Source organism: Panthera pardus, unplaced genomic scaffold, assembly GCF_024362965.1.
Source record: "Panthera pardus isolate Hobbes unplaced genomic scaffold, ASM2436296v1 HiC_scaffold_18, whole genome shotgun sequence".
NCBI lineage: Eukaryota > Metazoa > Chordata > Mammalia > Carnivora > Felidae > Panthera > Panthera pardus.
The window spans coordinates 3,438,325-3,460,764 of record NW_026526743.1 but is presented as its reverse complement, the minus strand read 5'-3'; the positions used below and the strand labels follow the sequence as shown (position 1 = coordinate 3,460,764).

Below are 22,440 nucleotides of genomic sequence, written 5' to 3'. Positions count from 1 at the left end.
TGGGTGGCGGGCTGGCTGGGGTCCCTGTGGGGAGAGCGTGGCTGCGGTTGGCGAAGGGGATTGGGGCGGGGGGGGGGGGGGGGAGGTTGGGGGGAGCGGTGGTGGTGTTGGATTCTGCGGGCTCTGCTCTGAGCTCCCGCCCAGAACCCCCACTAGCCTGGGGCCTGGCGACAGCCACTCTGCACTCACTCCTGAGAGCCCACGCCGCCGCCGAGCTCCCGCGGGACGGGAGAGCACGGGAGGAACGCACCGCAGAGGACACTCTTCTTGGGTGCAGGTTTGGCCAACATCAGGGGCAAAGGGCAGGGTGTGTGCAAAAAAGCCAGGGAAAAGTAGCCTGGGTTCCAGGCGGACCCCCACACCGCCCAGCCCGGGGGGCCTACTGTGGGTCCGGTGGAACACAGCTAGGCTTTTCTCCTTATGGCGGGGGGAGGGGGGGGGGCGCGGGAGGTATGTTCTAGTTCCCAGACGGGTAGGGACAGGAGGCTGGACATCTGGGTTCCCAGATGGCCAGGGGCTGGCTTCTGGACCCCTCAGGAACACCGGGGGACTCACGGCCTGGTCGTCCAAGGTGCTAGGGGCCAGAAAGTGGTACCCCATGAGCCACCCAGGTCAGAAAGGAGAGGTAGGAGGTGGGGGCCAGGCCCTTAACAAGGCTGGCGGTAACGGACGGGGCAAATGCCGCTGCCGCCAGTGCGCAAAATGGCGCCAGGCCCCTCGGGAAGGGCGGAGGGTGACGCCGGTCATCTGGGGCAGGGGGACGTGGTCTTGCACATGGCAACTGCAGTGGGGACACCCGGGGCTGTGAAAGCAGGCTGGGGGAGGATGGGACCCCACCTGCACCCCCAGACGCCTCACAGACTCCCAGGCCGGGAGCAAGCTAGGGGCGTGGACAGTGGGGCCCAGGAAGGCTCTAAGACCCCCCAAACCTGAGGAAGTTCCTCACTAGGGGCTGCCAGCCCTGGAGCGGGAAACCAGGGGGGCATTTCAGCACCCGAGTCCTTCCCAGCTCTTGCCATCCCAGGGTCTGGACTTCGGGCCCCCTTGGACGCCTGGGCATCTGGCCCTGCCCTGTCCTGCCCCTCTCTCTGCCCGCTTCCTCAGCACCTGCCACCCCCACATCCGTTCCCCTTTCTAATCTGGGGACCTTAGGAGGGGCGGACAATGTGGGGGCTCTGCTCTCCAGACCCTGAGGCCTAGGATGGCAGGCGGGAGGGGGGAGGGCTGAGATTATAAGAAAGTCCTCAGAAATCCAAGTACAGCGTTCTCCCACCGTGAATTCTAAGGGGGACTCGTGCACCAGCTTTCTTAACCCCGCTTTTCAGCTCCAGAGTGACCTAGGCTTCTAGTCCCCAGGTGTCCCCCCTCCGGTTCCTCAGCATGCTTCTCTGGGCTTGGCACCTGGGTGGGAAAGGGTTAAGGCAGGGTGGAGGCTGGGGGTGGGTGGCAGTGGAGGCCGCTGGGTTGTTTGGCGATAATCCCCCTCCGTGCCCTGGGTGTGGAGAACAAGGTTAGGGCCCCACGTGGGAAAGGGCCTCTGCTCTGATCCTCGTGGGCTGGGGGCCTGGCCTCCCGCTTCTGATCCCCTGCCGAGCCCCTCCCCCAGCCCCGTCCCCTCCCCTCTTCTCTCCCCCCCCTCCCCACGGGCCAGGCAAGCCAGGCTGTCTGCTCGCTGCTCTCCTCCTGCTCCCTGGGTATCTCCGAGCCTCAAGGTCTGCCTGTCTGTCTGCCCGGGCCCCAGGCTCCCGGGCACTCTATCCCCTCCATTCCCTGTGGATCTGGGTGCCCAGCCGCTCTCCATCTGGGCCTTCTGGCCTCCCCTTGTGTCCGGTCCTCTCTCTTCATGGCTCCTTCTCTGCACCTGGCCCTTCCCTTACACTTGTGTCCCCTCCTGTCTGTCTTCGGCCGTCTGTGCCTCTGTCCCTTTGTCTCTGAGTTTCATCTGTCTCTCAATGCCCCTCCCCCTGGTGCCCTCTCTAGGATTCCCCCTCTGTCCCCACCCCTGCCCTCTCCCCAGGGCCCCCTGCCCCTCGACACTGACGATAGCTCTGGGGTGTTAAGCTACGGATTAGTTCAGGCAAAATTCTCAATTTTGCTTGCGTTCTTTTCCCTTTGGGTTATGTAAACAGTAATTCTCCCCAGATGGAACTATTTTCCTCGCTTAGAAGCAGCCGGGCAGGGGGGCTTGGGCAGGGCCGGGGGTGGAATGCTAGGGATCCTCAGAGAGCCTGCGGGGAGCGGGGGTGGAGGGTGACCCACGACCCTCGGCCTGGTCACTCCTCTCCTCTCCTCCTCTCCAGGTACTTGCTCTGCTAGGACCATGCCCGTGACCTTTGCCCTCTTGCTCCTCGTGAGCCAGGCCACCGCAGACCCGTGTTACCATCCAGGTGGCCGCCCCCGCTTCTGCCTCCCACCGGTGACCCAGCTGGCCGGCCTGGCGGCCTCCTGTCCCCAGGCCTGTGCCCTCTCCCTGGGGGCGGGCCTCAGCCCCCGGGCCACCTGCAACGGGAGTCTGACCCTGGCCCTGGGTGGCCCCTTCCTCCTGACGTCCGTCAGCCTGCGCTTCTGCACGCCAGGATCCCCGGCCCTGGTCCTGTCTGCTGCCTGGGCCACCGGAGGCCCCTGGAGATCACTGTGGCGCAGACCCGCCTGGCCTGGGGCCTTGGGGGGGCCCGAGAAGGTGACCTTCCGAGCCCCGCCGGGCCCTAAGTCCAGCGTGGTGGTCAGTCACCTCCGCGTGGAGTTCGGGGGCCGGGCGGGGCTGGCGGCAGGTGGCGTTCGAGGCCGCTGCCAGTGCCACGGCCACGCTGCCCGCTGCGCTGCCCGCGCCCGGCCGCCCCGCTGCCGCTGCCGCCACCACACCACCGGCCCAGGCTGCGAGAGCTGCCGCCCGTCCCATCGAGACTGGCCCTGGCGGCCCGCCACGCCCCAGCACCCCCACCCCTGCCTGCGTGAGTCCTGGGCCCCCCCTCTTCCTGCCCCCACCCACCACTCGGCCCCCGAGGCTCTGGCAGTAGCAGCCGGTCCCTGGTCCCTGCGGGCAGTGTGCTCGCTCCCTTGCGAGCCCGAGCCGGGCTTGCTCCTTGCTTCACCCCCACTGCTCCTGAGCGGATCCCCCGCCCGCCCCCCCCCCCCCCAGGCTCCACCTGCCTGCCACTCTCTGCCGCCCACTGGGGGCTCCAGTCTCTCCAGCCTCTGCCCCACACACCATTATGATGCCGCTGCTGAAGGTGCTCCGGTGATATTTACCCAACGGTTGTGAGGAACAGGACAGCGGGACTTTTCCCGAGTCACCAAACCAACCACATGGGGGAAGTATTTATTCATGAACACATATGTACCCATCGCCTGCTGGGTACCAGGCAGGCTTGTCATCGGGTGCCTTGCACGGATGAGGAGGCTGAGGCCGGAGGGGAAGAAGGCCCCTGCCCAAGCACACACAGCCAGGGAGCGGCAGGGTCAAGAATCTGAGCTCGGGAAGTCCCGCTCTGGGGTCTTGGCTCCCGTCAGGTGCCGTCACACTCGGTGCCCCAGGGTGGCAGATGGGCACTCGGGCTCAGCGGCGGGCCGGCCGGCCTGGGCTCAAATCCCAGCTCCTCTGCTCCGTGGCTGTGTGACCACAGGCAAGTGACCTGACCTCTCTGTGCCTCCGGTTCCTCCGCGTGTCAAGCGGGGCTGGTAACAGCACTTCTACAGGCCGTGGTGAAAACCCAATGAGTTGATATGCATAGAGTCCTTACAATAAAGCTTAGCATATGGTACCTGGCCCCAAGGAAGACCTCGCTGCGGAATCGCCAATGTTAACACTCCCCGGATGAAGAGGGTGGGGGCCCGAGGGGCCGCCCCACTTGCTTTTAAGTCTCGATGCTAGCAAGCGGCGGTGCTGGGACTGGACTCGGGAAGACAGACCTTCCTAGATAACGGGCGATCCACCGGGCCATCCGGCTAGCCCGGCAAGCTCCAGGCCTGCTCCACACCTTCCCTGCCTCCACCCTCCCTCGGGTTTTTCCAGGCGGGAGATTCCAGGGTCTGTGCCCTGCCCTGCCCATGTGCCAGCTGCCCCTCCTCAGAGACAGCCCCCTGTCTTCTGCCTCCGGCCTCTGCCGCCCTGGCTGATGGTGTGCGTTTGTTACCAGGCCCCGCACCAGGCCCCGGGAGGTAGCTCCACTCCGCTCTACCAGCCAGATCTGATCCCTGAGGGGAGACTCACGTCTGGGGGCGGGCCGGGGGTCGTCCTGGGCCCAGACAGGGCCTGGGAGCGGGGGAGGCCTTCTGTCTGAGGGTCACCACACGGCCCCAGGCCGAGCGTGGCGCCGGCACTCCGAATCTGGGCAAGAAGCCGACGGTGTCGTGAGGAAGCAGGGTCTGGGCGCACAGGGTGGGACTAAGTCCTGTGGCAGAGCCGTGGGTTTGACCGACGGGGGTGATCTGAACCTTTTCCCGCCACCAGAGTTTTCCGGGCGCAAGTGATGTGAAGTGATCACCCTCAGGTCAGAAGGAATCCAAAGCCAGATTCTTCCCACTGATAATCTAAAGAGCACCAGCCGCCTCCAGGCCCATGGAAACCCTGGGGGAGAAGGACTGAGGTCCCCACTGGATGGGAGGAAGCCACGGTTTAGAGAGGGGACTCATTTTCCCAAGAACGCACGGCTGCCTCAGTTTCCTGACCTTCCTACCGCTTCTCCGCGTTCTCGGGCCTTGCCAGCCCAGGCCCCTCCTTAAATCTCTCCAAAGAACGGCCCGCGAACCCCTGAGTCAGCATCTCGCTGGCCAGAACCACAGATCCCTGGGGGTGCGCCCCGAGAAGCTGTTTCCTGGTAACTGTGAGAAGCAGTAAGGTTCGACGCCCACTGCCTCTCTGACCAGAGCCCCCCAGGAAGACACACACCGCACAGAATCCTCGCGCGGGGCGCGGGCCACACTGGACCGTGCTTGCGCGGTGCACAGACTCGAGCCAGGAGGCCTGGGTGCCGACCCTGCCCCTGCCACCCCCTCAGCTGTATTACTTTGGAAGCCGTGAACCTCACAGGGCCGTTCCGAGAACGAAATGTGCAGCACCGGGCGCGCAGAAACTCCCCACAGGCAAGGGCAGGCTCTGGGTCAGGCCCGGGGTCAAGAACTTCACATCCTTTTGGTTTCCTTTAAGCCTCCGGAAGTAGTAGACATCGGAACTGTCATCTTACGGCAAAGGAGGCTGAGCTGCAGAAAAGTCACTTGCTCGAGGAACACAGTGGGGAGCGGACGTGCGGGGTCTGACTCCACAGCCCGTGCCCGCAGCGCTCCGTGCTGAACCCCAGCGTCTCAGGGACATTCGGGCGGTGCATCGGGCCCCTCGGGGCTACCCACTTCAGTCCAGTGCACCCCAAGATGAGAACGAGGAGGTTCGGGGAGCCAGGCTTACCCCGGCACCCCCGGCCATCTCTTCTTTGTACCCGCTCTCGCGCTTTATTTCTTCTCCTGCGGGCGGTGGGGAGCGAGCCCGGGGCCCAGAGCAGCAAGGCCGGGGCTGACGCGCGCCTGCTCCGTCCTCTTTCTAGCCTGTTCCTGCAACCAGCACGCCCGACGCTGCAGGTTCAACTCGGAGCTGTTCAGGCTGTCTGGCGGCCGGAGCGGGGGCGTCTGTGAGCGGTGCCGCCACCACACGGCTGGGCGCCACTGTCACTACTGCCGCCCGGGGTTCTGGAGGGACCCCGGCCAGCCTATCACCAGCCGCAAGGCCTGCAGGGGTGAGTGTAGCCTGGAGCGGGGCCTAGGAGGAGAGGCGGGCGGGACCTGACTCCTGGGTCTGAGGGAGGAGGGGGCCGGGCGACTGGGAAGGAGCACCCGGGGCCCAGACACTCCAGATCCCCGGCCCCTCTCCTCACGCAGCCTGCCAGTGTCACCCTATTGGGGCGACGGGTGGCATCTGCAACCAGACCAGCGGGCAGTGCTCCTGCAAGTTAGGGGTCACCGGCCTGACGTGCAACCGCTGTGGTCCTGGCTACCAGCAGAGCCGCTCTCCCAGGATGCCCTGCCAGCGTGAGTCCTGAGGGGCAGGGCCGCCTGTCCTAAGTGGGACGGGAAGCGGACCTCTCACATCTCCAGCGGGGCAACAGACGCTGGGTCCCTGGGGGGAGGTGGGGCCTCCAACTCCAGGCCCCTCAGTCTTGGGAGGGAGGAAGCCGGGAGCCCGGACTCTTGTGTCCCAGGGAGGAGGGGGCTGGGAGTCTAGATTCCCGGATCCGAAGGAGGAAGGGACTAGGGACCAACTCCAGGTCCTGGAGGAGGAGGGCGAAGGGTGCTTAAGGGAATAGACACGGGGGGTCTGGATTCCTGTTGGGGGGGGACCCCTAAGGTTAAATTTCTCCTCTCTCACAGGAATTCCAGAGGCGACGACCCCCCTTGCTACTACCCCTGGCGCTTACAGCTCCGGTAAGGCTGGTGTGGAGAACCCTGGCAGCAAGCGGGATCGGGGACGGGCTGCTTGGGCCCCCAGGTGGGGGATCCAGGGGTGGCCCACCGAGCCCAGTCCCCAGGGTTGCGGCACGCCCCCCTCCGGTGTCCGTCAAGATGGCACGCGGGGCTGGGCAGGGGGCAGAATGCTGTGGTCCAGGCTTCGGGAGCCCACTGCAGATGGCCTGACCCTCCCCAGACCCTCAGTGTCAAAACTACTGCAATGTCTCGGACACCAGGGTATACATGAGCCTTTGGAGGTATTGCCAGCAGGACTACGGTGAGTGCTGGGGAGGAAAAAACAAGGCTGGGGGCTGGCCAGGTGTTCTGATGCCCGCCTCTTTCTCTGGGCTTCCCAGTTCTCATCTAAAGTGGGAAGGGGGGGGGGGGGCTCTTCTTAAAGGACCCTTCCTGACCTAGGACCTAACGGGACAGAAGATAAATGGGGGGCAGGGGCAGTGGAGTGGGGGGCGTTCCCTATCTTCCTCTGTCTCCTCTTCCCCCACCTTCTCGGCCTTCAGACTTTCGCTATCTCCTTCAGCTGGACATCTTTGAGGGAGACAGCTGGCCTCTTGGGGATGGAAGGAGAAAGGGGAACTGGTTGAATGGATGGTCTTGCCTATCTCAGACGCTTTCCGCCTCCCATCGGGGTCCTAGATTCTGCGCCCTAGCCCCACTCTCGCAGAGACGCACCCCAAAGTGCCATAATCCATCAGTCCACACCAGCCCCGTGACCTCAGAGATCTCTTAGATACTCAGGAGTTCAGCCTAGCCCACGACTTTCCTCGATGGTATAAGACCCCCCAGGCCTCTCCTCCCTGAGGATCATCATCCTCTGGTCCTAGCCACTAGTGTCCTAGGACTTGGAAGGTGGAAACTTCTCCTCCCACCTCCCACAGAGATCTTCTGCCCTACAGACTTAGCTTGCCAGCCAGAGTCCTTCCCCTGACATGTCTCGCCTCGGCCCTTCAGCGATTACATGTTTCCGAATCACCACCAGTAGGACCTCAGGTTCTAGGTTCTGACCTCCTTCTGGCCCCCAAATTCGTCCCAGAGCGCCCCTCCCCCAGCAATACCCTTTCCCAAGGGCTCTGCTTCTGACATCTTTCACGCTGCCACATTAGAGACCCTGGACCTGCCTCTTCTGCCTTGCTCCCGGCCACACCCACTGTAGGGTCCCCTTAGTCCTCTCCTACGCCCAATTTGGGCATCTGCTACTCCCAGTATGAACCCCAAAGGGCCCCACCTGGCATGTCCCATGCTCCTGGGTTCCTCTCTCAGTCTGGCCTCCATAGTTACAATCCTCGAACCCCACCTGGCACTCCATAAGCCCCACCGTCGTCTCCCCCACGCCGGGCCAGACCCCCAGACAGCCCACCCTCAAACGTTCAAGGTCTCTCTCCTTCCTAATGGTATCCTGGGAGCCCTCCCGGGGATCCTGCCTCCCTCCCCACCAAGACCGACCCCACGCCACCCCAGGGGCTCCCCCCACACCTAGCCCGGGCCTGACGGCAGCCCTCCCCGCAGTTCTCCGCGCCCAGGTCCTGGGGTCAGAGGCGGCGGGCCCGGCGTGGCAGCGGCTGGCCGTGCACGTGCTGGCCGTGTACAAGCAGCGGGCGCGGCCCGTGCGTCGCGGTGGCCAGGACGCCTGGGTCCCCCGCGCCGACCTGGCCTGCGGCTGCTTGCGCCTGCGGCCCGACACCCACTACCTGCTGCTGGGCAGCGCGGCCGGCGGCCCCGACCCCGCGCGCCTGGTCCTCGACCGCCACGGCGTCGCGCTGCCCTGGAGGCCACGCTGGGCCCGGCCTCTGCGGCGGCTGCAGCTGCAGGAGCGCGCCGGGGGCTGCCGCGGCCTGCGACCCCCCACCCCGAGCCCGGGGCCCGAGCCCTAGAGCCCCACCTGCTCGGCCTCCGCAGACGACGACGACGACGACGACGACGACGACGACGACGGAACTTGGGAGCGACCGCGCGCTGAACCTTCTACTTCCACGGCGCGTCCCTCAGCGAGCCAATCAGGAGCCGTGGAGCCGCTGACGTCACTGGCACGCGCCAGGCTGGAGGGACCCTTCAGCGAAGGCGGCAGGCCGGGAGCCCGGCTTTTGGCCTCTTGCGAGGACATTTGGCCTGTGATCTGGGCAGCCAGTCCCCTAAATAAAGTCTCAACGCTTGGGGAATTTTGGCCACAGACACCTGATATGTGCTGGGAGGGCCTGGGAGGGGCAAAATGAGGAAAACGTGCGGAGCTGAAGTATGGCAGTGCCCCCCGACAAAATGCCAAACCCAGCGAAAGGGCTGGAAGGACATCACTATGTGCTGGTCAGATTTGTGTTGCTTGACGATTGGCCAGAAGCCAGTGGGAGGGAGGGTGGATGGAAATGGCGGGAGATGCGCCAGAGGAAAAGGACAGCAGTGCCGGGTTTCCAGAAAGTTCCACCTTTAGGAACATTGTGTTCCTGATGGCCCCTAGGATAGTCTCTGAGAAAGGAACAAAGGGACTTGGAGTGAATATCCGAAGAGGGTTCTGACTGAGGTTCATCTGGTCTTGAAGTCCAGCCTAAACCCTTTCTGGAGAGAATAGCCAGTTGGGAGCCACAGAGTGGTATGGGCATCACTTGGTGCTAAGCAGAATTTTTTTAAAATTTTTTTACATTTATTTATTTTTTGAGAGACATAGAGTTACAGAGCACAAGTTGGGGAGGGGCAGAGAGAGAAGGAGACACAGAATCCGAAGCAGGTTCCAGGCTCTGAGCTGACAGCATAGAGCCTGACGTGGGGCTCAAACTCATAAACCATGAGATCATGACCTGAGCCGAAGTCAGACGCTCAACCGACTGAGCCACCCAGGCGCCCCGCTGCTAAGCAGAATTCTATTCCCACTCAACAGTTGGGTCCCTACGGGCCACAGGGGTGGAGCTAAAAAAAAGCAAGAAGCAGTAAGTACCACGGAATGGAAGGTTGTCATAGCCTAGAACTTTCCTCGCCACCTCACCTCTGCCCCCTGCAGCCACAGTCAACAACAATTTCAAATTTGGGTGATCCTTGCAGGAGAGTCACCGAGGGAATGCTCTGAGGGAGTCTCAGAGGAAGGGATGTGACTTACCGTCCACTGGGGCCTGGAGAGCAACCCTGTTCCTTCCCTGAGAAGAAAGAAGGCCTCTCAGCCAATGGAGAGTCAGGATGGGCCATGATGTCACTGGGTGCTAGGAAGAGAGAACGGGCCCTCCAGCCAACAAAAAGGAAGGAAATGGCCCACTCCACCCGCATGTCCTGTCCATCTGCAAATCCTGTACCCTCCATCCGCTACATACGTTCGTAATTCAACCATTTTTACCATGTCCACTGCCACCACGTGGTCCAAGCCCCCACCATTGTTCTCCTGGGTTATTACGGTAGTGTCCATACTGGTCTCCCCTCTCCCCCCCCTACTTAGAGTTTTCTTCAGACAGAACCGGGATGGTGGCTTTAAAACCCAAGTCAGGGGCACCCCGGTGGCTCAGTCGGTTGAGCATCCGACTCTTGATCGAGATGGAGCCTCACGTTGGGCTCTGCGTTGACAGCACAGGTCTTGGTGTCAGGGTCGTGAGTGCAAGCCCCGCGATGGGCTCTACGAGGGGCGTGAAGCCAATTACAAAAAACAAACAAACAAGAAAAATCTGGATGTAGTCAAGCCACCTGGAACCTCCTGGCTTTCCTCTCCATCATCCATAGAGTGCATCAGGATGGAAGAAGGTAAAGAGAAAAGGCCAAAAGTCCCACACAGCTGACTTATAAGGGTTATTTTCCAAAAACTGCTATACAATCCCTCTGTTCTTATCTCATTGGCCAGAATCTGGTGATATGACATCTAGCTGCAAGAGAAGGTGGAAAACAACTTTTAATGCTGTGCTGTCTTGGAGCCAGCTAAATAGGGTGTTTTACTATCAAAGAAAGAGAAAAAGAAAGAATGTTTCGGACAATCGGCCAACCTGACTTTAGGCCAGACCCTTAGCCAATCAGAACCCAGAACCCAGAGTATGCTATGACATCATGAAGTGCTAGGCAGAACAGCCTTTTTTTTTTTTTTTTTTTTTTTTTTTTTTTTTTTTTTTTAGGCAGAGCAGCCTTTTGGCAATTCCAGGAAAAGAGAAGTTGAGATTCAAAGGAGTCTGGTCATGGCATTGCATTCCACCTCCTGCCGTCCTGACCTTGGATTTTCGTCTGTTTTGTTCCATGTTGTAACCGCAGCCCCTAGAACACAATAGGTACTCAAATATTTGTTGAATACATAGGTTGGTCCTATTATTATCCCCCTTATACAGATGAAGAAATTGAGGCTCCTGGGGCCGGTGGGGAGCGGACTCCATGTTGAGGTGAGGGCAGAGATTCAAACCCAGGCGCCCCAAGGATTGGCCAGCATTCCTAGCCATCTCTTCCAAGAGTCTTAGCAACTGTCACACAGCAAGCAGCAGGCCTTCAAACTTCGTTCTTTAGAGCCGAGCTGTGTGATACAGTAGCCACTAGCCACATTGGGCTACTTAAGTTTAAGTTAATTAAAATGAAATAAAATTTAATCTTCGGTTCCTCAGTTGCATTACCCACAGCTCAAGTGGCTGGTGGCTAGCCTACTGGAGACAACAGGTCTAGAACATGCACTAACCGTGCAGAGCCTGCTTGGGATTCTCTCTCTCTCTCTCTCTCTCTCTCTCTCTCTCCCTCTCTCTGCCCATCCCATGATCTCTCTCTTTCTCAAAAGAAATAAACTTTAATATGTGTGTGTGTGTGTGTGTGTGTGTGTGTGTATGTATTTAAATGCCTGGTGGCCGGGGCACCTGGGTGGCTCAGTCAGTTGAGCATCCGACTTCGGCTCAGGTCATGATCTCGCGGTCCGTGGGTCCGTGAGTTCGAGCCCCGCGTCGGGCTCTGCGCTGACAGCTCAGAGCCTGGAGTCTGCTTCGGATTCTGTGTCTCCCTCTCTCTCTCACCCTCCCCCATTCATGCTCTGTCTCTCTCTGTCTCAAAAATAAATAAACATTTAAAAAATAATAAAAATAAATAAATAAATAAATAAATAAATAAATAAATGCCTGGTGGCCACAGCTCCCTCAGGAAAGGAGAGCCCAAAAGACAGAGAGAACACAGATCTGCAAGAATTTGCTGAGCTCCCCCAAGAGAGCGGAAGCTGCGAACAGCTCTCTCTCCCTGCTCTCAAGGCGAGGAGTTGAAGAGAGGCTGTGGGAACCATCCAGGCCTGGAGAGTCCTGGCCCTGTCGCCTCCCACCCAGGGGTCAGGGAGGCAGGAGATGAAACTAAGGACCGAGGTGAGCCCCATATGTTCCCTATGACCCAAACTTTGTTCCCAGCGACCGAGACAAATAGGCGTGAAATCCACATCTGGGACCCACCTCCGGCCTGGCCATTCCCTCCGCCTCCGGGCAGCGAGCCCAGTCTGTCTGTGTGCTATCGTGGAGGCCACACAGGTGGCTTCCAGAACTCAAAGGAGCCTCCTGCCCACCTCACCATTGCTGATGGCTTCCTAGAAGAGTAGACTCCTGCAGTATCTAAGAGACCGAGTAAAAATTTGCCCAGCAGAGAAGAGGAAAAGAGAACCTCTTTCCTTTTAGAGGAAGAGGCAAGAGTTGGTGCAAAGTTCTCGAAGCCAGAGGGCCTGGTGTGGTTAGACCGGAGAGATTAGGCTGGGGATTGGCGGTAGTCAAGGCATATGAGGCCTCTAAGGCCAGGCTGAGGGCCTGTGTGTTTTTTTCCGTGGGGCCCTGGGGAGCCCTGGGAGGTCTATGAGCTAAAGAAAGGGGAGAGCCAGTCCTCTAATCACTGAGGTGTTCAGTTCACTGGGAGAGCCCAGAGAGGGCTGTGAACCTAGCCCGGAGATCAGGAAACGTGTCTTAGAGAAAGTGATATTTGAGATAGGCCTTGAAGGACAGATGAAGGATTTGGTCACAACAAGAAAGGCTGAGGGTCGGACACTCTGTCCAGGGGTGCTGGGCATCAGTGGGACCTCTGTGACTAGGGCAGAGGCAGGCTGAGGTCTGGGATCCGTAAAGGGTAGGCCGGAGGCAGAGGGAGAGCCAAGAGAGGGAGGCCAGCAGGGAGAGGAGGAGTTTGGACCTGGGCCTCAATTATGGGGACAGACAAAGGGGAAAATGTCACCTAAACCTGGAAGACTTCCTCTCTCTCTCTTTTTTTAAAGTTTATGTATTTATTTTGAAAGAGAGAGAAAGAGAGCAGGAGAGACAGAGAGAGAGAGAGAGAGAATCTCAAGGTGGCTCTGCACTGTCAGCATGGAGCCCGATGTGGGGCTCAAACTCAGGAACCGTGAGACCATGACCTGAGCCGAAATCAAGAAGCCAGGAGGCCCTGTAAGCCTTCCTCTCTCTCTTTTTTTAAATTTATTTATTTTTGAGAGACAGAGAGAGATAGAGCTCGAGTGGGGGAGGGACAGAGGGCAAGAGGGAAACACAGAATCCGAAGCAGGCTCCAGGCTCCGAGCTGTCAGCCCAGAGCCCGATGCCGGGCTTGAACCCATGAACCATGAGATCATGACCTGAGCCGAAGTCGGGTGCTCAATAGACTGAGTCACCCAGGCGCCCGCGGAAGCCTTCCTTTTAGTCCCCCCTCCCCTACACAAAAATGTTTTCTCCACCATTTCTCACTGCCACTGTCTCTATTTTGACTCCATTTCTTCATTTATTCCTTCATTCAACATACTCTCTTGAGGTCTCCCTGGGAAATACTGGGATGGAGACCTGAGTCAGACCCAGGACTTGCCCTGCAGGGGGAGGGTGTTGTAGGGGAGAGACCTACATACAGTCACATCGGTGTGATGTGTGATAATGGAGACAGCTTGGGGCTTCCCCTGTTAGATCAGAGAAGGCTTCCTGGAGGAGGTGAGGCCCTTGCTGGACCTTGCAGGAAACCCAAGTGTCTCCCAAGCAGATAGGAGGGAGCCAGAGTCTCAAGGGGAGAGACATGGGAAGTATGGTCTCATTCAATCATGTTCGATTTCTCTCCTGAGGAACAGCCCCATGTGCCCTGTGTGGGGCAATGCTGGGGACCCAGAGATGGGTCAGGCCTGGGCCCTTGAGAGAGGACACACAGGAGACAGTCCCTCCTCTAATGGGATCTGTGCTCTAACGGAGGAAGCACAGGGCATTAGGGATGTGCTCAGTAGGCACTGACCCAGCCTGGGGCATCAGGGAGGGCTTCCCGGAGGAGGAGAGCCAACTCTTCGGTAGAGCCTACTCTTCCTGACGTGTCAGGAAGTGAAGTGTCTTGTCTGTCTCTCCCTCCACGTATCTCTGGCTCCGTCATTGCCTGTCTCCGAAAAGTTCCAAGACTTTCTCAGTATTTCTCCCCACCCGTGAGGTCGGCTGCCATAACCAATGACCACAAACCGTGTGACTGAAAACAACAGAAATTTATTCTCTCACAGCTCCGGAGGCCCGGAGGCCCAAATCAAGGTGTCGACAGGGCCATGGTCCCTCTGAAGGCTCCAGGAGAGGATCCTTCCTCGCATCTCCCAGCTTCTGGTGGGTCCTGGCATTTCTTGGCTTGTGGCCACATCACTCCAATCTGGATCTCCCTCTGCCTTTCTCTCATAAGGACACTTGTCATTGGATTTAGGGTCCAGGCAGATAATGCAGGAGGATCTCAAGGTCATTAACTTGGTCACAGCTGCAAAAACCTTTTGGCCAAATTAGGTCCCATTCACAGGTTTGAGGCACCTTCCTTTCTTCCTTTCTTTCTTTCTTTCTTTCTTTCTTTCTTTCTTTCTTTCGTGTGTGTGGGGGCACCATCCAACCATCCAACCTACTATATCTTGGATGAGCTGCTTCTCTCTCTCACCAGCCTCAGTGTTTCTATCTGAATAATGGGGCTAATTTTTTTATATTATTATTAAAGCATGGGGACAGGACCCAAGGGCAGGAAGAGCTCTATAATGGGGCTAATTTTAACCCCACCTCATGGGGCAGCTTTGAGGCTTGAAATAAAGCCTACAGGGTGCATGGCATGGCCTGGTGTCTAGAAAACTCCAGTCAGGGCGGCTTTTCTCCATCAGATTTGGGTCCCTCTTCCACTCTTCCTGACGCTTTCCCCACTTTTCTGCATCTATGCCTCCATTGTGTTTCCTCCATTCCTCTTTTTTCTTTTTAAGTTTATTTATTCATTTTGAGAGGGGGGAGGGCAGAGAGTGGAGAGAAAGAGAATCCCAAGCGGGCTCCGCACTGACAGTGCAGAGCCCGACGCAGGTCTCGAACCCACCAACCGCAAGATCGTGACCTGAGCTGAAATCCAGAGTCGGATGTTTAACCGACTGAGCCACCCAGGCGCCCCTCCCCCCCTCTCGTCTTTGTTTTCCTCCTCTGCTCATCCACTTCCTAAGTGGAGAACTCTGGGCAAGTCACTGATGGCTTCTGACCCTTGGTTTCCTCATCTGTAGAATGGGACCACAGCCTCTACCCCATTGGGCGGCTGGGGATTCCATGAGTGAGTTCACAGGAAGTCTCAGAACTCTGCCTGGGATGTCGTAGCTGCTTTATGTGCTGGCTGTTATTACTGTAACTTATTATTATTGTTGTTGTTGTTGTTGTTGTTACCATGTTATCGCCATTGTTTCCTTTGTCTTGCCTCTTTTCCCTGTCTCCATAGTTCCCTCAAGCATCTCTCTCCACGTGTCACTGAGTTTCTGAATATGTGTCTCCTTGACCTCAAAGCCTCACGGGGCTTTCAGGGTCCATCTCTCCCCGTTGTTCTGTCTCCCTCTTCTTCTCCCTCTTCTCTCTCGTGGATTCTCTGATGCTTCGAGAGGAGGGGCCTAATCTCTTAGGCTTAGTGAGACTTAGCGACTCACTTCTGAGGGACAGAAGAAAACAGAAGTGATGGTGTGTGGTTTTGGAGATTAGGTCATAGAAGACCTCTCTCTCTCTCTCTCTCTCTCTCTCTCTCTCTCACACACACACACACACACACACACACACACACACACACAATCACTCACTCTGGGGAAGCCAGAAGTCACGTTGTGAGGCCCACTGGTGAGGAGCCCAGCCCAGGCCCTCCCGGCAACCGCCGTGTAGGAGAGCTTGGAAGTGATTCTCCAGCCCCAGTCGACCCTTCAGATGACGGCACCCTGGCCCATAGCCTAACTGGACCCTCATGAGAGGCCCTGAGCTGGACCACCCAGCTAAGCCACTCCCAAACCCTAACCCCTCAGAAACGGTGAGACAACAGATGTTTGCTGCTTTAAGCCACTGAGTTTGGGGGAGATTTGTTCCCCCCATATCCATTGTGGCAATGGATAAGTCATACATGCCTTTCTTTCTCGCGTTTTCTCTTCATTTCTGACTCTCTTTGGGCGTCCCTGTCCCCTCCATCTCTAGGTCCTTGGAATGTCCGTTCCCAATTCTCTATCTGAATGTCTGTCTTTCTGCCTCGACTCTCTCCCTTGACGTCCCCGTTGCTCTGTTTCTGGGTCTCTCTCCCTCCGTTTGGGCCCCTGGGTCTCTGCCATCTGGTCCTTTCTGGCTCTCTCTCTTTCCCTGCAGTGTTTCTACTCAGGTGCCTGTGTGTGTATCTGCCCCTTTCTCTGTGTTTCTCTGTCTCTCTCTGTAGTGTTGGCTGTGTCACTCTGGATCTCTTTTCTATTTCTGTCTCCCCCCCTCTGGCCTTGCCTGGCGACTTGTTCTGGCATCTCCGACCTGCTGGGTGGATGGGGCTCTCTGTTGCTATAGCTAAGTGTGTATGCGTGTTTCTTGCTCTGTCTCCATCAGTATCTCTCTCTCTCTCTCTCTCTCTGTATCCCTTTCCGCGTCTTTCTACCTGGATCTCTCTCTCAGCGTGTGTCTCTGTCTCTCTCGCCCTCCCTCCTGGCCTCCCCATCTCCAGCCGGCGGTCTCCCCCGGCCCTGGCGCCCCGAGTCCATCTCGGGCTTCCTTTCCCTTCCCAAGCCTCGGCAGTTCCCCGACCTCACCTCCGGCTCTCTCGCCTCCGCCTCCCCGGCTCCTCCTCCCGGCTCTCGGTCCCTCTCCAGGTCTCTGCCTCCCCCTCCTGGTCAGCCGCCCGCACCGCACCCCGATCTCCCAGGGGATCCCTCAGCCCGGTTAAGGCAGCCCCCAGCCGAGGCCGAGCGGGGCGGGGGGGCGGGGGCTGCAGGCGCCGGTGAGGGCTCCAACCCGGGTCCCCGCGAGCGGGGGGACCTCGGATCCTCCGGCGCCAGCGGGACCATAGCACCGAGACTTCGGAGGACTGTCAGCGCCACCTTAAGCTCCCCCCCTTCCCCCTTCTGCGGAGGATGGGAACTGCCAGCTCCGGGCCCTAGGTGTCCTGGCCAACCCCCCCCCCCGCCCCGCCCCCATGGCCCCGGCACAGTTGGAAGCTGGGGATCGGCCCCCAGCGATCCCTCCATCCTGCCCCTTGGGCATCCCCCCTACACCAGGCCGAGGAGCGTTCGCTGCTGTGAGATCACCCGCCCCCCCAGCAACAACGACAAAAAAATTAAATAACACCCAGAGAGAGAAGAGAGGGAGGGGGAGGAGGGAGCGGGGACGAGGGAAGAGAGAGACGGAGAAGAAACAGGAGAGGCAGGAGAGGAGGAGGTGGGGAGGCAGGGAGAGAGAGAAGCTGGAGACAGAGAGAGACCGGGAGCAGGAAAGAGAAGCAGGATGGAGATATGGGGTTAGGTGGCTGGGGGGAGGGGGGGGAGCTGGAAGAAGACAGAGCGAAGAGGGGGGGGTGTGGATTAGAAACCAGGAGGTAACCCCGGGGAGAAGCAGGAGGCAGAGAGAGGAATAGGAAGATCAGGAGGTAGAGGGAGGCTGGAGGGTTGGGGAAAAGAGAGAGAAGGAGGAGAGGAAGGGAGAGCAGGGAGAGGAGGCGGGAGGGGATTTGGGGGGTCTCGGTCCTCCCCACCACCGCCTCGGTGTTTGGGGAACCGGTCTCCCTGTGGGGAGGAGAGGCAGGCTGGCAGTCCTGGAGGGACTGGGTCCCACAAAGAGGGGCCAGAGGAGCTGAGAGAGGGGGCCGGGACATTGGGAAGGGGTCGTTCAGAGGCCTCCCGGGGATGGGGCTTGCAGCTCGACTGAGCGCCCCTCGAGCGCTGGTACTCTGGGCCGCACTGGGGGCAGCAGGTAAGGCCCAGGGAGGGGGGGTTGGGGCAGGAGCCCCTGAGCGGGGGTGGGGTGGGGTGCCCAGGAGAGGGGCTCAGGCTGCTCTCTCCGCAGCTCACATCGGACCTGCACCGGATCCGGAAGACTGGTGGAGCTACAAGGATAATCTCCAGGGAAACTTCGTGCCAGGTGCAGCCAGGGCGGGGACCCGGGAGTCCGGGCTGCCGGGTGCCTCCTCCCTCGGACCCAGGAGCCCTCTCCTCACGGGACCCGGGAGTCCCAGCCCCTCCCTCCCTCCCTCAGGAGTTGGGCCCAGCCTCTGAACCCGGGAGCTCACCATGGGACATTATATATGTGCATTTCAAGTAGTGAGTGGGAGTGAGTGGAAGGAAGGAGTGTGGGGGTGGAAAACAGCGCGTGTCCCTTTGCCAGGAAAGAGGCAGGTAGGTCCTGGCTGTTCCTGGGAACCAGTGGGGCGCCGGCCGGTTCCCCTGCCTTGGCCAGCCCTGTCTTGCAACTCCTCTCCCCGATACATTCATCATCCAGCTGCGGGACACGGGAGACTGAAAGAACTACGACTCCCATGGGCGCCTGGGCGGGCCGGCAGTGGATGGGCAGGCTGGCTGCCCTCAGGCCTGCTGGGAGTTGTAGTTCCTTCCCCCAATGGCTTCATGACTTCAGATCGGTTTCATCCAGGAGGGTGCTAGATGGTCTTAGGAAACTCCTCCAAGATTCTTCTGGGACCCAGGATTCTGGATCCCAGCCCCCTCCTCCCTCAGACCCAGGAGTCGCCGTCTCCTGCCCTTCCTCTCCTGGGATCCGGGAGTCCAGACCACAGCCTTGTGGGCAGATCCCAGCATTGGGATCCAGTCCCTATTTCTGACTCCTTTCCCTCCCTGCCCCATCCCTGCTTCCAGGGCCTCCCTTCTGGGGCCTGGTGAATGCCGCCTGGAGTCTGTGTGCTGTGGGGAAGCGGCAAAGCCCCGTGGACGTGGAGCTGAAGAGGGTCCTTTATGACCCCTTTCTGCCCCCACTGAGACTCAGCACTGGGGGAGAGAAGGTAAGGGGCCTGGTGGGAGGGGTTACCCGATCCCCTGGGGGTGGGCACGAGTGGGGGTGCGTCTCTGAGGTGGAAATCTAGCCTGGGGTAAGGAGGGGCACACACTGGGTGGAAAGGAGGCTCCTTCCGCTCGAAAGTGGGTCACCTGTTCCCCCCTCCCCAAACATGGCTCGCTAGTTTTTCCACATCTGTAAAAGCAATTGTAAAACAAACCGCTCTTGGTGCTAGGCCCCGTTTTAAAAGCTTGATAATAAGTCTTCTAATCCTCAGAAACCACACCATGAAACAGGTGCTATCATTGTCCCTATTTTATGGATGCAGACACTGAGGCACAGAGAGATTGGGTTACTTGTCTGAGGTCACACAGCTAGAGTGCCATCCCTGGGATCCAAACCCAGGCGGTGTGGTCCTAGCCTCCACGTTCTTGCCCACTTTGCAGTGCCATTTCTTTTCTTTTTTTTTAAATGTTTATTCACTTTTGAGGGAGAGCGAGCGAGCATGAGCGAGGGAGAGGCAGAGAGAGAGAGAAAGACAGAAAACCTGCAGCGGGCTCCAACGTGGGGCTTGAACCCACAAACCAAAGATCATGACCTGAGCCTAGCTCTGTGTGTGTGTGTGTGTGTGTGTGTTTTCTATTATTTAAATAAAAATACAAAACATCCCGTCATTGTCCACAAGGTCCTGTACCATCTGGCTCCTATCTCCTCTCCTTTGCTCACCAAGCTCTGGTCCCACTGGCCTCCTTGCTGTCATGGAAACAGGCTACCTTAGGGCCTTTGCACTTGCTGTTTCCTCTTCCTGGAATGCCCTTCTCTCTGCTCTTTGCAACTAATTCCTACTTATCTTTTAGGTCTCCACTCAAATGTCACTTTCTTGTGATGGCCTTTCCTCATCCCACCCTACCCCACCCCCGATCTAGGCTGGGTTTCCCATTACACCTTCTGAGAGCTTTCAGTTCTTTACTGCATGAGCATAAGATGTAACTCATTAAGCATTTACTTATGTGATTCCTTATTTATTGTGTCTGCTCCCTTAGCATGCAAGTTCCATGAGGCCCAGGGTTTTTGTCTACTTGTTTTGCTCTCCTCCTGGCGTCCATGGCACATAGTAGCAGCTCAATAAATATTTGTTAGTGAAATAAATCCAGCGATCGTGAGCACCTGCCACGGACCAGAACAGAGCCTGGCAAAGTCACTGGTGTTGAAACTATGCTGAATGATTAAATGACTGTCGGAAGCAGGAAATGTAGGAGTGGAATGCGGGAGCGAAAAGATCTCTCTTCGTCCCTGTGACGGCTCCCACCTCATTCCACCTCTCCCGCAGCTCCGGGGAACCCTCTACAACACCGGCCGCCATGTCTCCTTCCTGCCTGCACCCCGGCCCGTGGTCAACGTGTCTGGGGGGCCCCTCCTCTATAGCCACCGACTCAGTGAACTGCGATTGCTGTTTGGAGCGCGGGATGGAGCCGGCTCTGAACACCAGATCAACCACCAGGGGTTCTCTGCGGAGGTGGTGGCCACTGACCTCTGACCCTTGACCTTCGCCCCAAGTTGACCCAATTGCTCCCCACCTTACCTTTCTTTTGAGGCCTCACCCCATCCTCTTTCATAGAACAGCCCCCCGAGCACTAAGCTTTAACCTGACTTGAGACCCCAAGGGCCCAGAGCTGTACCCGTTCTCTCCTCCCCTTCTGCTGGGGGACCCCCACTCTGTGCTTCCCTCCCAGGTGCAGCTCATCCACTTCAACCAAGAACTCTATGGGAACCTGAGCGCCGCCTCCCGGGGCCCCAATGGCCTGGCCATTCTCAGCCTCTTTGTCAATGTGAGCCCAGGCAAGAGTCTGAGGGAAGGTGGGGTCTGAGCCAGAAGGAGGCTGGGAGGCCCAGGCTCCCGCGTCCTGGGGAAGGAAGGGATTGGGGGCTCGGGCTTCTGGATTCCTACCTCCTCACCTCGTACCCCCACACAGGTGGCCGGCAGCTCAAACCCCTTCCTCAGCCGCCTCCTTAACCGTGACACCATCACCCGCATCTCCTACAAGAGTAAGTCCCTGGTGCGTTGGTGGGGGACTGGGGGAGCAGTGTGTGCACTGGACGGGAGCTCAAGAAGGGCACTCCTCTTCACTCTCGCCCGGTTTTCCCGCAGATGATGCCTACTTTCTTCAAGACCTGAGCCTGGAGCTCCTGTTCCCCGAATCCTTTGGCTTCATCACCTATCAGGGCTCTCTCAGCACCCCGCCCTGCTCGGAGACGGTCACCTGGATCCTCATCGACCGGGCCCTCAATATTACCTCCCTCCAGGTGACCCAGTGTGCCCTGCAGCCCCTTTGGCCTGGCTAACCCATTCCCTGGCCTGGGCATCCTTCCTTGGCCTCACCTACTCTCCTCCCTTCTTCCTCGTCCGACTGTTGGGAGGGTCAGACAACCTTTGGGGGTGGGCTGGGGCTGAGCAAAGCCCCGCCCCCCCGCCCGAGGGGCGGAGCTTCCCCTGAGACCATTCACCCGGACCGTTCCTTATTCACCCTCAGTTTCCCACCCCCTCCCACGGCAGATGCACTCCCTGAGACTCCTGAGCCAGAATCCTCCGTCCCAGATCTTCCAGAGCCTCAGCGGTAACGGCCGGCCCCTGCAGCCCTTGGCCCACAGGGCCTTGAGGGGCAACAGGGACCCCCGGCACCCCGAGAGGCGCTGCCGAGGCCCCAACTACCGCCTGCATGGTATGGTCCAGTCTGCACCCCCCTCCCCCGCACGTCTTGGTCTAACCCGCCTATGTGTTTCCCACCCCCCACCCCCCGCCTTGTTTTCCCAAAGTGATACAGTCCTACCCACCCCTCTGCCGTTTCTATTTGGTCCAGCCTCCTGAGCTCGCGCTCGCTTTCTCCCTTCTACGTGTGTGTCAACATGGTACAATCCACCTCCACGCCACAGACCGTTGCTGGTCCGTGATTTGTCTTTTCCTCTTCACCGCTTGCAACCTGCAACTTGTATATAACCCGAACCCGAGCCACCTGGCTTCCCTGTGGTACGATTAACTGCTGGGCCGTGGTTCCTATTGCTATGGCTTTCCACAATGGTACAGCCCGGATCCCTTCCCTGTTTCCATGTGGTACAATCGCATCGTGTTCCATAATCTGACACACACCCCCTTCCTGGAAATCAACATGGTACACTCCCCTTCCCTTTCTGCTGCCTCCCTGTGGCTCAGCCCTGCGATCTAAAGGCCACCTCTCCGGCTTCTCCACATGGTTTGGCCCAGACCCACCCCCCCCCCCACCCCCGCCCATGAATACCTTCACATAGTTGAGTCTGATGCTGAAACTGGACATCCCTATTCCACCCTCCTGCTACCTCCTGCTGGTTCAACCCAGTGCCGGTCCAGAATCTGCCCGTTTTCCCCAGCTTGTCGACCTGGTACATTCCGGGTTCCCCCTTCGCAGCCTCCCTGTGGTTAGAGCCCTACGTGGCCCAGCCCCCGCCCCTCTGCAGGGTCCAGCCTGTGGTGCCCTAAACTAACTCTCCCCCACCGGTGTCGTCTGTCTTACAGTGGATGGTGCCCCCCATGGTCGCTGAGACTCCCCATCGAGGACTGCGCCTGTCCTTTCCAAGTCTCCCCACTCGGGGAGGGGAGTCACCCCCAAAACAAAGCTATTAAAGGGACAGAATACTTCCTGTTTCTTAGTGGTCTGATTCTAGGCGCGGCGGGGAAACATTTGGGTATTGGAGAACAGCAGCCTTCTTCTAGAAACCAATCTCCCTCTTCCTAAACCGCACCACTCGGTTTTTTGGCTTCCTGTTTCCCCAAACCGTCATTTAGATTAGCGGCTCCTTTAAGTGGCGCCTCTTTGATTCC

At 58.8% G+C, this 22,440-nt stretch overlaps 2 protein-coding genes across 3 annotated transcripts; both read left to right on the top strand.

The window, feature by feature from the left end:
- The first annotated feature begins 86 nt into the window (after positions 1-86).
- Positions 87-8,609, top strand: NTN5 (netrin 5). Of its 2 annotated transcripts, none has more exons than XM_019425792.2 (7): positions 87-277; positions 2,301-2,951; positions 5,538-5,726; positions 5,869-6,018; positions 6,358-6,411; positions 6,632-6,712; positions 7,960-8,609. In XM_019425792.2, the coding sequence occupies exons 2-7, from the start codon at positions 2,321-2,323 to the stop codon at positions 8,322-8,324; spliced, it is 1,470 nt and encodes a 489-aa protein (XP_019281337.2). In that variant the 5' UTR covers positions 87-277; positions 2,301-2,320; the 3' UTR covers positions 8,325-8,609. The 2 variants fall into 2 exon arrangements, with proteins under 2 accessions (XP_019281337.2, XP_019281338.2); XM_019425793.2 differs by lacking the exon at positions 87-277 and adding an exon at positions 1,657-1,712.
- An 8,158-nt stretch (positions 8,610-16,767) lies between these two features.
- Positions 16,768-22,264, top strand: CA11 (carbonic anhydrase 11). Its single transcript, XM_019425801.2, has 9 exons — positions 16,768-17,555; positions 17,649-17,723; positions 18,452-18,594; positions 19,918-20,103; positions 20,321-20,416; positions 20,561-20,633; positions 20,737-20,891; positions 21,142-21,307; positions 22,135-22,264. The coding sequence occupies exons 1-9, from the start codon at positions 17,489-17,491 to the stop codon at positions 22,158-22,160; spliced, it is 987 nt and encodes a 328-aa protein (XP_019281346.1). The 5' UTR covers positions 16,768-17,488; the 3' UTR covers positions 22,161-22,264.
- The last annotated feature ends 176 nt before the right edge of the window (positions 22,265-22,440 follow it).

Bases quoted from the DNA above. Each gene is read 5' to 3' on its own strand.
- NTN5 (XM_019425792.2), top strand. From the start codon at position 2,321: ATGCCCGTGACCTTTGCCCTCTTGCTCCTCGTGAGCCAGGCCACCGCA. The intron at 5,727-5,868 runs GTGAGTGTAGCC...CTCCTCACGCAG, and splicing joins CAGCCGCAAGGCCTGCAGGG to CCTGCCAGTGTCACCCTATT. The intron at 6,019-6,357 runs GTGAGTCCTGAG...CCTCTCTCACAG, and splicing joins TCCCAGGATGCCCTGCCAGC to GAATTCCAGAGGCGACGACC.
- CA11 (XM_019425801.2), top strand. From the start codon at position 17,489: ATGGGGCTTGCAGCTCGACTGAGCGCCCCTCGAGCGCTGGTACTCTGG. The intron at 17,724-18,451 runs GTGCAGCCAGGG...CCCTGCTTCCAG, and splicing joins CCAGGGAAACTTCGTGCCAG to GGCCTCCCTTCTGGGGCCTG. The intron at 20,634-20,736 runs GTAAGTCCCTGG...GTTTTCCCGCAG, and splicing joins CACCCGCATCTCCTACAAGA to ATGATGCCTACTTTCTTCAA.